Here is a 16,080-nt window from a genome sequence, read left to right as displayed (position 1 = left end):
CATCCAACCTGGCCTTGAACACTTCCAGGGATGGGGCATCCACTTCTCTGGGTAACTTTTTCCAGTGCCTCAGCGTGAAAATTTTCTTCCTTATATTGAATCTAAATCTGCCCTCTTTCAGTTTAAGGCCATTAGCCCTTGTTCTATCACTACATGCCCATGTATAATGTCCCTCTCCAGCTTTCTTGTAGGCCCCCTTCAGGTACCGGAAGGCCGCAATAAGGTCGCCCCGCAGCCTTCTCTTCTCCAGGCTGAACAACCCCAACTCTCTCAGCCTGTCTTCATAGGAGAGGTGCTGCAGCCCTCGGATCATCTTCAAATACTTTGTAAAGTTATTAACCCTGCAAGGCCTTCAACAATGTGATCAGGATGAGATTTATCTCACTTAAAGTTAGTGTTTATAATGCAGGTGCCTACATCTAAGCCATGTATTGAAGCTTTCGTTATCGGCAAGGGAGTTCTATTTATTCAGTATCATCTCTGGGGATCAGGATGTGATGTATCAGTGTCATTATTTACTTCAGGATGAGCTGAACAACCACCAATACTCATACAGCAGTAGTCTATACTGAGAGGTAACTATGAGGAGATTGAAATGACTTGGCCACATTTAGACACTTACAGGGAAGACACCTACATTTAGCCCTGAGAATCCCAGCCCAATTACTATAACTGTTACTACTTATGCTATGTTACATTATGATGTTAACAATCTAGTTAAGAAACAAGTGAATCTCTTTTTCCTGAATTACTTCATCACTTATTTGTTTCTGTTGCTAAATTAAAACAAAACAAAACCAAATCCAACATATTCCTAGTTATAACTCAAAGTCTTGCTTAATCACCAGTCGAGAATACAGAGAATTATTGATTTAAGCCCACATTTTGCAGCTAAGCTACAGCCTGTGGCTATCTTTTGGAAAATTCCCCAAGTTTGATCTAAAAATGATTAGTGGAAAATTGATAATTTCTTGCACAAATTCTTCCAGCAGATTTCTGCTTCCCTATTAGACCTTATCTATAGCCTGAATCTATCTTCCATCATCTTCCAACCATTGCTATATCATCATTTATGCAATTAAAAAGCCTTCTACCCTAACAGAAACTCCCAGTCTTCATAGCCTGGAACAAACATTGATGGAGCACTCAGATTAATGCTCATAAACACATTATCTACTTTAAGTTGCTTGGAAATTAACTCATGATAGAATAAGTGAAAACAAGCACTGCCAATGAAGATGAGCACTGACAGATTTCCATCTGCCCAAAATCCCTTTTCTTCACTCATCCTAATAATGTTTTCTTTAGAGTTAGTGTTTCCAGAAAACTATAAGACTTTATAACAGAAGAGCTTTTCTGTGGTCTCCAGGAAGATGTTGCTTTGGAGGCGATAATGTCCTGCTTTGGCCTCTGAGAGCAATGTTGTGTTCTCACCCCACTTGCTGGGGAATGTGGTGGTTCAGGCAGTAAGACACAGCATTCAGCCCTGCCTGCCTATATGTTCACTCCCTAGAGAAAGTAGCTGTCTGTTTATTTTTACATCAGGAGATCCCATCCTTTATTTTTCTTATTTACAAACACTGGCACCAAATGGAACTGCAAACCAGGACCTTGTATTATCACCGCGACTCTGGGAGCAACGGCTGCAGGTGTGGTTCAGGCTGTGTGTGAAGCAGCATGCAGATCTTGGATTAGCCTGTAAGTGGTGCTCCTAAACCCCTTCCTCCTACCACTGAGACCAGGAATGTGGGAAAACTCAAGGGAGAGATATTAGCTCAGTTTGTACACTTTCTGGGAAGAGAGACGGGTGTCCACCTCCACTTCATGTTCCCTCTTTCCGGAAAGAACAGCTGAGTCACCACAAGAAATCTGTTACTTACACAGGTCATCAATAAATCACTCTTTCCCTAACACCACCATCACCCCTAAAGCAAAGAGATCAGGAGCAGTGACTCAGAATTGTGGGGGTCTGAATCACACCACCTCTAAGAGCTTCTCCTACAGTGATGTTGTTTGCACAGGGACTCTAACTTCGGGCCGTGCCCGAAGGCACAGGCTGGTCCAGCAGGAGTACCTTACCACCAGATGCCGAATTGAACATCAGGGAGCTGTGCAATCAAAAAAGGAACACTAATGATGATGAAACGCAAGGCAATTTAGAGGTAATTCCTGCACCTAAACTACCTTGCACCGTATGGACAAAGTAATTCCTACTGAGTCCCTACTCTGAGGGAACTGGAGGCACAATCTTAATGCTGACATAGGTGAACTCAATGTCGAAGTCCCGTAAGTTACAAAAAGTATCAAAAAAACCCAAAAAGTAAATACAGCTGTGTTCGGGTAAGAGACACATTGTCATGTCAGGCCCATCAACCTACTATCAGCACTTAGGCCAACAGAATTTAAGTCAGACTGAACTCTACTGTCATAGTGACATAAAGTACGAAAGGATGAGGGGCTGCACAAAAAGCCCAGCTGGATGATCCAGTGATTGGTGCCTTCAGCAGTGAGGCGATGAATGTCACTGAAGGAAGCAGAGAAGATGGCGTGATGGAAGATGAGTGAGGAAGGGCCAGGGAGAAAGAGATGGGAAAGTAAGGAGGAGTTGTAGAGTAGGGATTACTGAAGACTGAATGATTCTACTGAATGATAAAAAATTGGTGGAAATGTCAAATTACAACAATGTCAGTAAAAAAGCTGAGAAGTCATTAGGAAAGGTTTCCTATTTTCAATGAACTCTACTGATTACACTAATTATCCCTAGCACTGCCCAGTGTCAGTACTCCAACCACAGACAACATTGGTGTTAGACAACATTGCTAGTTAGCCTAGAGGCAAGCAACTTTCTTTGTGGTTAATATGAGGGTTGTTCCCTCCACAGTGTGCTGACCTGCCCAGCATCTCTGTCCAGATGTTACATCTCACTTCTGTCCATGCATATTCCGGATTGAATGGAGCGGGAGTGAAGAAGACTCCATGACTCTGTGCCTAGAATTCTGCTCATTGTAAGAAATACATAAAACAACATATTCTGTGAAATGCAACCAAATCTGTCACTGCTCATAATATAAAGTAGTTCAAATCTTGGAGATGCACAAAATTTAACTGGACACAGCCCTCAGCAACCTGATCTCACTTTGAAGTTAGCCCTGCTCTGTGGGTCGGACTGGAGACCTCTAAACCCTTCCAAGCTAAACAGCTTTACAGCTACTAGACACAGCTCCCTCCTACAGCCCCAACATCAGACACGGCCTACACCAAGAAAGGAGCAGAAAGATGGTGCTTTGCTTGATCAGCTTCCCCAGCTTATCTGCACTGTATTTGTTAACTAAATAACTGCATTTGTTAACTAAATAACTGCATTTATGAGGGAGGAAAAGTCCTCTCTTCACTTTGGGAAGCAGGGAGGGAAGGAAAGACTCCATCCTTATATAAGCCAGATCCCAATGTGAAAGGGATAATCCATGAACACCATGGTGTGAGTCCTGGCAGCTCTGGGACAGGTTGGTGCTCATTTGCTATCTTGCCAGGGGATCTCCATCTCTCCTATTTGCCCCACTCCTCAAGCTGTCTTACCTTACTGGGAGGGCAATTTGTGGTGGCAGGGAAGTACCTCACCAGAGATGCAGGACCTTGACTTTGGCCTCTGGCACTGGCAAAATATCAGTAAAAATTGAAGATTTTGTAGTGGGTCCAGAACAAGCTTGCGGTACAGCAGCCAAATCCAATTGTTCTTCTAACTTTAATATATTTACTCTACATTTGCACTGACATGACTAAAAGAGGTTGCTGGCTCAGTATTTCTGCAAAAATAAGCAAAACACAAACTAGCAGCTGTTAAAGAAATACACCACCACCCAAAAACTCTTCCTTATGTCAGAGCATTTTCATGCATTCAAATTTTGTACAGTTCTTCGATGATTTCAATATTAGGTTCAATTACGCTAGTTTACTGATTCAGCTGGTGCATGGAAGTGAGTATGCCCTCCAAAATACTGAACGGTGCTTACATACCTACAACGTCTCCAGCTTTACAGAGAAAACCATAGCACATAAAAAACAGTCTAAGCCTATGAATGACCGTCACAGCCACCTTCATTCAGCCCAAGCCATTCAAAACGACCTTCTACATTTGTTACAGGCTTCATAAGGACAACGTCCAAGCCACTCACAAAGTGTTTTTTGGTCTCTAAGGGACACCTTCTAGACAGCGGTGCTGACTGTTCATTGATTGGGAAGATAATTTTGAGTGGTGGTGACAGGACATGTAAATGGACACAAATTCAGGAATAGGAAGAAACAGGACTGCTGCTGACAAACTCCCACCGCAGCAACTCCTGTGCCAAGGTACATCCCTCATGGCCACAAGAAGATGGAAGGAAAGCAGAGTCGATCACAGTCCTTGGATCTGAAGCTCAGTACAAGAAGTAATTAAGTCTGAGTTTGAGCATGACCTCAAGATCAACTGCAACTATGGCTATACATAAAGAGCAAATCTATGGGAGGGCTCAGGGAGACAGATCCTACAGCAAACCAGAGAACAAAGGGAAGCCGGGAAGGTAAACTCGAGACTCCCAACTAGGGAAAGATCTTAAAGCCACTGAAAGCAGCAGCATACGTAGGATGATGAAACTGAGGACATCAACTACATCCTCATATTTTAATTTGGCATAATGTCAGACTGTAGGCCTGTCACAGTCTGGGAAAACAAGCAGCCACACAGGCACAGCTCTTAGGGGAAGGGAATTAGAATTTTATGTTGAGCCTAATATTAATAGAAGCCTGTGTAATAATAAGAGTCATATTCCTCTTACCCTTAGAGGTAGGACTCGTCTGTCTGAAAGTGGGTTTAGTGCAGACATTGACCAGAGATCAAGTCACCTCAGCTCCTGCTATAGACAATGGAGAGTTGCTCAAGGGAGCTGAGGCTGTGATTTATCTCCCTGTAAAGCAGACCCCTACATCTGGTTGGATGAATTGCACCGTAAAATCTAATTGACTCTGTTGACTAGATCTCCACTGACTGACTATAAAGAGAACTTAAATACCTATTGCACACAGAGACCTGTACATGAAAATATCTAAATTTAGTTATCTGAGTGTGGCTTTGAGTCCTGCCTTTCAGGTCAGGCAAAAAGTTTTCCATCCCTCAGGTGTTTTCAGTGTAGATACCTAAATTCAAGTTAGTCACCCGAGGTCTCCATTGTAGTCAGCGAAAAGTTTGAAGCATTGCAGGAGGTGATTAATCTCACCCATTTTAGAATTGTCTTTAGGATGAGATTAATTGCACTTCAGAAATTTCTACTGGCTGTTTTTCTTCAGCATCTATCAGAGGACTCCGGACAGCCACCTCAGCTGAGGAGCTAGATGGATGGATGCCATTGTGAATGCTGAGAGACAGCCTCTCAAGCCCTGAGGGAAAGCTGGGAAATCTAGTAGTTTAGCAACGAAGAGAGTAGCGTATCTGAGAGTGCACTATGTGATACTGCCATATTCTGAAGGCAGAAGCTGCCATGAGCATGCGGCTGCCGGACCCCACCTCTGCATAGTGTCAACGCACCCAGGACCGGACGAGGCAATGGAGCAACATCTACAATAATGAGTGATACAGAATCAGGAGAAATGTCCAAGTATCAGCAACGACACAACTAGCAATATCCCCTTCTGTGTTTGACACAAATCATAGAAGGTTTGATAATGAATGATCAGTGGGCTCTTCCTCCTGGATTAGTACCACAAAAAATTATTCTTTTGTTAATATGCCAAGTTGTGGGCGTGAAGTTTCTGAACCTCCGTGGGAGTCTGATCAGCCCAAGCAGTGTTGTAACAGAGAAGGCAAAAGCCTTGACAAAGTCCCATGAACTGGAAGAGGAAAGAGTATAGAAAATAAATTGTGTTATTGGACACATACATAGGGCGAAACCTATATTATTTCAGTTTTGTGGGATTTCTTGGGTGTTTATGTAAGTGAAGGATCTTATCCCAGAGCAAAGCAACTTTTTGCATAGATCCAGGAGGATATCCTCAAAGTGGTAAGTTCTCCCATATAATGATTATGTCTATTCTAGTAACCCAAAGATGCCTAGTCCTGCTCTCCGGCCACGAGGCCAGCTGGTGTGACCGTATCGCTGACCTCACTTGCCTCCAGAGCAGGAGCCACACGCAGACTCCTACTGGGAGTGGTCCCAGGTCTGAAGCAGCCCTTGATCTGAGCCCAGTCATTTAGTTGTCTCAGGCTAAAACCATGGCACGGGTCATCTGGCAATATTGTACTATTGGCCAGCGTGTGCTGCTGCTCAGGAACATCCCCGGCACGGCTTTGCCAATTAGTCTTGACATAGTTGATTACTACTCTAGGCATGAGAAAAGCTGCTGCTGTATCTGCAGTGCAAGAATGGTCCCGAGCCGTGGCCCTACGCACCTGGTGCCACTGTGCAGATGGTGTCTGAGGTTTGATCAGGGAGCCTCGGCCAGTTGTGTGCATTGAAATTCTTCCAGCACATCTCACGAGAACAGAAGTGTTAGCAAAGGTAGGAGAGCAAATTCCAGTTCTTGTAATTACCTTCCTAAATTAATTCCCCTGCAATTTCAATCAGCTGCTTTTGACATTCCCTCCTCAGGGTGTAATCCCTCCTCATAACCGCTCTGAGCAGTGCATGGAGAGGCAGCGGGGGAACAAAGATAAGCAGAGCTGATGCTGCACTGCTGCGAGCCTGGTGGGCAGCTCCCCGCCATGCGCTCTGGGGATTTCACTATCAGTCCCTCAACAGCTGTACTTGCTTCTCCTCCATCCCCACTGAAAACAGAAACTTTTAGACTCTCTGTATTTGCAGTCAGTGGGGAATGCCCTGTAAAGACTCTTCTGATTTATAATTAACATCTCTCTCGTTCACCTGAAATTAGGTATAACCCAAACCTAAAGGCTCCTATAAAATATATAAGAACTAGGACTTGGATGGATCAGGGCATTTAAGCTCACAGCATTGCTTTAGCTTTACTCTAGTGGTGGAAGGCACTAGGAACATTGAATTATTTTCTTATACGACCTACACACTTATCATGTCAAAGGCATGAGAAATCTGAGACGAGAAGATAACATTTAAATGCATATCACTGAACCAAACAGACAAACACAGCCCAACAAGCAGGTTTGAACAAAAAGAAATGAGCAAATATTTGCTGTTTTGACATAGGTACAATGTCTCTCCAAATCTCAGTTCTATTATTAATTCAGATGACCAGGAAAAACTACATGAAATTAAAAACCGGCTTCAGAGCTATAAATAGAGCCATAGCAAATTATATCGTATTAACCACAAAGAGGGGAAGTTGTTATTTAGTGAAATGCTGAATGGATTTTCTTAGTTCTGGTCTTATTAAGTGCTTCCTTAATGATCTATAAAAAGAATTCAATTGAATGTTAACAAAATTACAAGGTACTAATCTGGAAGGTGATCAAAAAAACAGTGAGGACAGAAGAAAGTACGTAAGAAAAGCATCTGGAATCAGAAAACACCAATGAAGAGTCAATGTGACAATCACAAACTAATACAGCTTGGCAATGGAATGCAAAACACAACCATACAGCTCTCAGCATCAACTCTGAAAACAGGGAGGAGAAGCGAGATGCAAGTACCCATAAAATGAAATAAAGTCTGTAGCGTCAGAGGAAGCAAAAGACAACAGCCAGGGCTGGGATTCCTCCACTGCCATTGCCATACAACGGGCCCGTAACGCTCCACCACCGTGTACCAGCCACCTAGAAAAAAGCAAAATAGGAAAGACTTTGGCAAGATTAATGCATGGAGGAGAAGTGAGGGAGAGCACATGCCAGCTCAAGAGACGCTGGATGCTTCTCATGTCAGGGTCTCAGCATCCCTCCAGACTGAGATTTAGCAGTGTTGGAGATAAGCAACTCCACTTCAGCATGGTTTTTAAAACTCACACAAATGAGCAAAAGGCAGCACCTCTAAGCAGGGCAAGGTTTTATCTTGGTGACTATAACCGGAGGTGGCTATTAAGGTACAGGAGGGGTGAAGGCCTGTGAGAGATCCTGTGGAGAACTGCAGTTAGGAGGATCTCACACGGCCCAAGTAGGGCAGCAAGTTAATTGCACCGAGGAAGATGATGATACCTACTGCTGCTTTCCTCCAAATCTCAGTCACACTCTTCTGCTTTCGATGACCTCAGTGTCACCTGGGATGCATCCCTCCCGACATCAGTGGGACCTTTCACTTGCTCCAAATTAAACATGCTCTTAAGTAGTTTGCTTGCTTAAGGCTAGGGAAGGCAATTTATAGCTTTTCAGCCTGAAAGTTCTCCCAAAGTGCATTTTTCCAAAGTAGGTTATCACAAATCTAAATATCCCTGGGCATGTCCCTCTCTCCATAGAAAATGCTAAGTTTCCCAGCTATCATCCTAAGACAGAAGGCAGCATATACTTAACAGCTCTTGTGGACCATATTCTTTGTAAAGCAATTAATATTTAAGTTATCCCATTTAATACAGTATCTGCCAGAAGCAATAGCAGATGCAATGTCTCCATGGCTCCATTTCGTCCGTAAAGTTCCACACACAAGAAGGGAATATAGCATTATTAAATACAAGAATGAACATTATTATTTATTTATACCATGCAAGGCTGATCATGGTAGTATCCAACCACCCAGCCGCCTACCTATACCTAAGGTCACCGATCTATTATGTTTCTCAACAGGATATAAATGATCTTAACACTCAGTTGACTGATTTTGTTTGGAAAGCTTCTTACAGCTGTTAAATTAGATGCAAATTACTCAAGCCTAGACCTGACTTTGCTCGTACACCTCAGCACTGGAAAGGACTTTTTACTGACCGAGAAGTACAGAATTGTGCTCTACCTCCATGCACAGGCGTACATTGGCTAAGCTATGAATAAAGAGAATTTAATTAGGTGATGTTTGAGGACAAGGAGCCCCAAAGAAAGAACAGAAAGATGCTGGGTGAGTAGCTTTTGGTGCAATGTTTGGAGGAGGCAGGCACTGCTGAGGCACCTGCACGTTCACTTACACACACTCAAGCATACAATAGTGTATAACTGGCATTATATGCATTTGAGGATTTTTTAATCCAGCTGTTAATATGCATAGTATTTAGTTACTTTTTTTCCCATTAAGTATGTTTTGAACGTTTCTACATTCTGCACCAAAATGAGCAAAACTGGTGTGGAAAGTCTCTCTCTGCTCATTTTTTAGATGTTTCCCTAATCTCCATCTCAGATTAAAACAAGAAGTAAAACCCATGTGGCCTCTCCGCCCAGCACCCAGAGGTGCCCAGACCCTGCTGTGCTCCGTGATGATCTGATATTTGCTGCGAGGAGCACAAAAGGCACAAGAAGAAACTGAGATGGCTTTTATGAAGTGAGTGGTACCTTCAAGCAGGCTCCCAGCTGCTGCACTGGAGATGCTGTGATAAATCTAGTCCCCGGCCATACCGCTAACGGTGCCTCCCGGACTGCCGGGGTAGCACTGAGATGGTGCTTCTCTTCACTGCCAGGTTTCTCAAAAGAGAAGAAAACCACAATTTGCTGGCTGCTGGAGGGGCTTTGCATTATCACCTCTCATCAAAATCATGAAACTAGGGACTGTTCAGTTTTATAGAGATTACACCAGGGCCTGTGACTTCTTTCCGAGGGGCTTATTCCCGGGCAGAGCTGACAGCATCAAAAGAGCAGCCGCTGAGTGTGTGCTGTCGCTGGCAGCGCCAACGCTCACCCACGCGTCGTGCCCTCCCTCGTGCATCACTGGCCGCGGCGGATCCCGACGCCCATCCAGACGAGGCTCCATCGCGCAGCGGCGTGAGCCGGGGTTTGCACTTGCGGAAGGGCGCTCAGGGACCTGCAACCCCAGGGGTACTGGGGGACACTGAGGCGCACGCCTGTGCTGCAGGCAGCCGTGAGCCTGCAGCTCCTGCGAGCCCATCGAGCAGGCATGAGCAGCACCAAAACTCAGCAAGTTAGCAGCGTAGCCATGGCAACGCTGAGCGCGAGGGCTGACCAAGCCGACCCACGGGTACCCACTCCGGCAGTGGGCCTCGCTGTCGGCACCGAGCCCTCGCACGGAGATATGAGGCTGTAGCGGAAAACACACCTATTGCCACCAAAGGGCCAGCTCTGTAACTTCAGAGGTAATTCAGGTGCTTAAACAAGCGTTGGGCACCCACAAGCTGCTGAAGCGACTCTGAAGCTACAGTTGGGGATTGCAAGCCGCTCGTATTATACAGCTTGTGGCTCCCCCGGGCTCTGCTGCCCCTCTCACTCCTGCCAGCAAACCCAGCTTTCGGCCGCAGGTGACCGCAGCCAGCGATGCCGGCTGAGCCCAGCAGCTGGGATGATACAGTCGCATCTCGATAACCACACACAGGCCCAGGGAGGACTCTACAAGCCTCGAAAGAGATGCAATAGCAGAGGTGTGCGGTGTGGTCTCCAGTGACTAAGATTTCATTATTTTTTACAGAGTATACTGCAGAATATTTATCTATGCATTATGATGAATTAGCATAAATAATTAAAACGCTACTCGTACTGGTGAACACATAAGCAAAGGGCACTTGCTAATGGACCAGGCTTGCTCTGCTGCTCCGGCGACTCACTTAGAGAAAAGTCCATGTCAAACAGACCAAGGAAGGATTCGCATTTATTCTTCTTTTTACCCTGAGCCTATTCCCATCTCACCCCAGACGGCTGACACAGGCTGGTGCATCAGGGCATCTTACAGAGCATCCCCCGAAAGGGCAAAGAGGAAAATAACGGAAAGTCCCCAGACCTATTCCCCGAGTCCCTCAACATCCTTTTCTGCAAACAACCCACCCACGATCAGTCATGCAAGAGGTGCTCTCCAGTGCTTCCCAGAAATACTGACGATTTGCTGGATGGTCGCATGACTCTGCCTCCTCTTTTTATTCCAGGTATTAAGCGGTATTGAAAAAACATTGCATGGCAAATAGGGACGGGTTTTCAAGTGTTCCCCATGGTTTCCCTCCCTCATCAGCAGGTACACCGTGGTGTTCTACACGAGCAGAGCGCAGCCAATATTGCCCACTTTCCCAAAAAAGAAAATCGAATCCCAAGCCTTTTCCTAGTCTTATTTTTTCTGTGAACGTAAAGGTTGCAGTTGTCTCAAAAGATAGTATGAAAATAAGAATATCTCCTAGCTACCTCTCCTTCAGCCTCTCTTTTCTTTAAGTCAGGTTGAAAGTTCTCTACAAATTGCAATTGCAAACTTGATCTGTCTTTTGTCACCTTTCTGGGCTCCGTCCATTACCCACCAAATATTTTGTGTTTACAGTTAAAAAATAAACTGGAAAATCAAAATCTTACTCATTTTCAGTTTTTTGATTCATTTATGCAAATAAAGCCTTTGTTTGGGTGGCTCGTGGAGGCGACCGGGTCTCGAGTGGGTCTCTCTGGCCAAAGCACACGTCCCACAAGGCACAACCGCAGGGGTTTCCTGCAATATATCGCGCTGCTCAACACAAAGGAATATACATCACGGGAACAGCAGTTATACCTACAGGGAGACTGGCTCAGAAAAGAGCAGGGATAGCCTGACCTGCAACCCCCAAGAGACATTTCCAAATTAAAAACCTCAAAGCTTAAGCCAGATCTTTTTTTTTTTTTTCCTTTTCTTTTTTTCTACTGAAAATGTTCAGCAGGAGTTTAGCTTTACAGAAGTAAAATTTTTTCATGGGACAGCCAATTCTCTCTCACCAACTGTGCCATTAAAATATTGCCATATTGCCAAGAGGTCTGTGAACCCTGGTGTCCTAGCAGAGGGGAAATTCATGGGTATTACGTACATCTCCTGTCCAGCAAAGCTGCCAGGGAATAAATGTTTTCAGATGGTGAAGGAAACACAGTCAGCTTCTTTAGGACCAAATCACCTTTCTCTTTGCTGTAAGGAGAGGCTTGGAAAAACTCACTTGTGCAGAGCAAGGAAGGAGAAAGAATCGCAAGGAAGATATCTCATGTCGCTTTCCATAAATCACTGCCAGTGAAAGCTGAACACTAAAATTGCCATCAGGAATTCCTCTCTTTCTCCCTTGCATCTTTGACCCTAGGGCTTGGTAGGGCCTGATCACATTTATGCATTCTCATCGAATTATTTCAGTGGCTTGAATCATTTCAGTATATCTAACCCCACCGAAACTAAAGTGAGTGTTTACAACAAGCACTGCATCAAACCTTATTTATGTGCACATTATAACAGCGAGATACACAATGGATCATGACCCCTTTGCAGCCATATGGGCATCACTGTACGATTTAATGAGATCCCATCTGTACCACCCTTTTAAAAGTTCTGGCACCCAAAGCTTTTGCAAAGACCTTTGCAAAGCCCCCACACAACACCCTTGGCGTGTCCTGAAAGTTGCAACCCTCTTCCATCAGCAGCTTCCCGCCTCTTAAATCCTGGGGTATACACAGCACTGGAGTCCTCTGCATCATCTCTTCATTAAAGGCCTCTGAATGCTCAGAATGCTCTGAATGCAATCCCTTTTGGCCCTCAGCTGCTTATTCCCTGGGGGTTTGTATATGAAAGCAACCTTCTCACTCTTAACTTTGGTTGCATGGTAATTTATTGCAAAGTTACTCAGAAGATTGAGACAAAGTGTAACGTCATTAAGATAAATGGGACTTCTCGTGAAAATTAAAACAGCGTCAAATTTGTAGATTTTATGGAAAGGCTGGCAATCTCTCACCTACCGAAGGGGAAGTGTAAACTGTTCTAGTGTGAAAAGAAGCACCGGGGGACTGCTGGGATGGTACTACGCGGTGTCACAGCAGCACCTCCAACACGAGAAACTCCTTTTCAAGAAGGAAAAAGGTTAAAAGACAATTCATTTGAAAGCAAGAACAGAGACTCTGGATATCAACTTAGGTGTTGCTTCCCCACGGCACTGCTCCTGCTCTTGAGCAGCTCATCGTTCTCCAGTTGCAGGAACAAGCTCTGAAGCCTGTCAGCAAGATCTCAGCATACTTTTCCATCACTTTTGGCAGATATCTTTTGTAGGGTTTGATCCTACAGCGAGGTAAGAGCCCACAACTTCTACTGAGTTCGGAAGGAGCTGAGACTGAACAGAAACCCAGTGTGGCCAAGGGCAGCCTGGGTCTGCTGAGTCCCCCAGGGGTCCTGGGAAGGGATGGGCTGGGCTGGCAGACCAGGACTTGTGTATTCTACCTCCTTTAAGGATAAAGAACTTCTAAAAGTGTTTTTTCATTGATGTTGAATTTGGCACTGATTGTCTTAACAAGACTGCGATTGACTCCTGTGGGACAAGGTCAGAGTCACATCTCAATTTTGCAGGACTGAGTAGTCACCAAAGAGGAGTTGGCCACACAGAGCGTGTGTGGCTTCATCCTAAGAAGGATGAAGCCTTACATATTGAATTTTCTCCCATTCTATGATCCATATTGCATAAGGTTCTTAAGGTTAACCACACATCTAGAGAGCTACCTAAAATGAATGTTGCGACTTGGAAATTCTTATACCATTACCAATAAATGTGAATCTCTCAGCCCACCTGAGCCTCTCTAGACTCATCCACTGTCCTATTGCTTCTACCCAGACACGAGCCCAGGTGTGGACTTGACCCAGTTGCCCCAGCTGTCCGCAAACAGAGAGGTGCCAAGTTCTCATAACGCTCGTAAAGCCTCACTTACGCAGTGTGCGGGGGTGGCAGGGGGTGCCCCTCCGTCCAGGCATGGCTCGCCCCAACAAGAAGCAGCGTTATGCAACGCTGAGCACGATCGAACAGCAAGCTCCATACCAAAGAGTCTTCCCAGCACAACACACCCCAAATGCGGTCGCTCCCTGCCTGCTAGCACGAGTTTGCCTGTGGCATAAAGGGGCAAAAGAGCTGGAAGAAAATGTCACGACATCCAGTGTCCACATTTTCACAGAAATTAAGCTGAAAAGCAGGAACCTTTGTCCCAAGACACACTTTATGAAGACACTGAGAAGAGGGGAGCAGCAATGAGTGGGTGGTTCACAGCAGCACTTCAATAGCGAATGATGCCTTTTACTCCTCGCCCAGGGCTAAATCCCTGCAAACATCAACGAGGAATTCGCCCGAAGGTAAAAATCGCAGCCCTACACTCAAGGTGTTTATTTGCAAGCGCAAGGACTACACCAATGATCAGGACTTCCCCGGATCCAGCTCCAGGCTCACAGACCACACAGCCTAGAGCACTTTGCTTGTCTCTGGCAAATAAACCAATTTCAGAAATCACTGCTTAAATCCTGTGTCACACAGGGCTCTGTACATGTTACAGCATTAAAGAAAAACAGTAACACCACGATCGCTGATAATCCCTTGGGTTTTGGAACATATTTACAACACTAAAAACCACATTTATTTTATTAGGATCCTGCCAACTCCTTTGTATGCTGTAAACAGATTGATTTCTTCTATATTCCTTATGAAAACTTTAGGGAACAGAATTTTTAGGAGTGCAAAACAGTGGTCGTTAACTTGACCTGTCACCCTGGGGCCACAAAACAGTTTGTTTCGTCTCAGTTCACTTGTGGCCGGTTTAAGTTTCTGGCTGACAGTGCTGCAATGCTTGGGTTTCACCCGCTGCAGGGTGACGCTTCTTGGAGCAAAACCCGATGATTTTCACTTGACATTTTCAACTATTGAAAGAGTCGGTTCGCTCGGGGTTTCTAAGAGCTACTTTAGCCGCACGCAGTGCTCTAGGCTGAACTGAAGCCGGCTGTGCCCCCTTAAGCACTTCGGAGCCTTAAAACTGCTCAGGGCTTGGTCTTTCCGGCACCCCTTCTCCGGGGAGCAAGGCACAGAGGCTCGGGCACACCGCTCCGCGCCAGCGGCGGGGGGACACACACAGGGCAGAGGCGCAGACTTCAACGGAGCTGCTCGTTTTGGAAAACCCGACGACGGAAAAAGAATAAATGAAAGCGCTCGGCAGCACGCCCCACAATAAGCCCCTTACGGCCTCCCCCGCCCCGCTGCTGGAGCGAGCCCCCCCGGAGCGCCTTACGGCGAGAATGAGAAAGCAAAACGGTGGCCCCGGGCGCATCTCCTCGGGGCAGCCCCCAAACCCCCCCCGCCCCCCACCGGGGCGCGCCCCCGGGGGAGCCCCGCTCCGCGCTCCCGCCCCGCGCCCGCGTACTCACACGAAGGCGTGATAGAGCAGCGCCCAGCCGCGGGGTCGCTCCAGGGCGTCGTAGATCAAAGTTTGGATGCGGCGGTACTTGGCGTGGTTCCGCTTCACCGGGCGGCTCAGGGGGGTCTTCGCCAGCAGCCCCAGCCCCGGCGGGCTCCGCTTGCCGCCCGCCTCCTTCCCGCCGCCCTCCAGCAGCAGCGTCCCGTCGCGGTCGGCGCCGGTGCCCAGGGCCAGCGAGCCCTGCTCGGGGTCGCCGCCGCCGCCGCCCGCCGCCGCCCGCCGCCCCACGGCCGCCGCCGCCGCCGCCGCCCCGCCGGCCGCGCTACCGCCCGCCGCGCCGCGCCGCGCCTTCAGCCCCATGGTGGCCGCCGGGCCCCGGAGGCGAGCTGCGGATCGGCGGCGGCAGCCCCGGGAGCCCCAGGGCCATGATCCGAGCTCCCCGCCGCTCCCCCGCGATGGGCTCTGGCTGTATTTATATATATATATACATGTGTGTGAGTGTGTATATATATATATATGGAGGGAGGGGGGTAAAAAAGCAAAGGTGGGGCGGGGGGAGGCAGCCACGTCCCCGTCAGGTCATCCTCGCCGGCGGCAGCGGGAGGCAGGAGCGCGGCGGGCACCTGGGCCGGCGCAAGGGAGGGAAATCATCGCGGAGTTTATTTACCAGCCCGATGCCCGAGCCCCTTCCTTCCCCCCCCCCCGCCTCCTCTTCCTCCTCCTCCTCCTCCCCCTCCTCCTCCCAGCTCCTGCCTCCCCCCAAGCCCTCACGTTAGGGAGTGGCCCATTGTATGCAGCCAGCAAATAGCTGGGCGCCCGCCCCCCGCTCCCCCAGCCCCGGGTGTCTAGTCATCCACGGTGCGTGGGGCCCCGGGCCCCGCCACGGGGCTGCCCCCCGCCCGCCCCCCCTACCCCAG

At 47.1% G+C, this 16,080-nt stretch overlaps 1 protein-coding gene across 1 annotated transcript in view; it reads right to left on the bottom strand.

Annotated features, from left to right (window-relative positions):
* The window catches only part of KCNQ3 (potassium voltage-gated channel subfamily Q member 3), a 205,726-nt gene extending 189,882 nt beyond the window's left edge, over positions 1-15,844 (bottom strand). The window contains exon 1 of the mRNA XM_064442077.1: positions 15,174-15,844. Coding sequence (XP_064298147.1) covers positions 15,174-15,523 — 350 coding nt within the window. The 5' untranslated portion in view covers positions 15,524-15,844. The remainder of the gene's footprint in view (positions 1-15,173) is intronic.
* Positions 15,845-16,080: the final 236 nt, after the last annotated feature.

This window comes from Phalacrocorax carbo, chromosome 2 (genome assembly GCF_963921805.1).
Source record: "Phalacrocorax carbo chromosome 2, bPhaCar2.1, whole genome shotgun sequence".
Taxonomy (NCBI): domain Eukaryota; kingdom Metazoa; phylum Chordata; class Aves; order Suliformes; family Phalacrocoracidae; genus Phalacrocorax; species Phalacrocorax carbo.
Note: the sequence above shows the minus strand (reverse complement) of the source record. Positions and strands in the feature narration are given on the sequence as shown.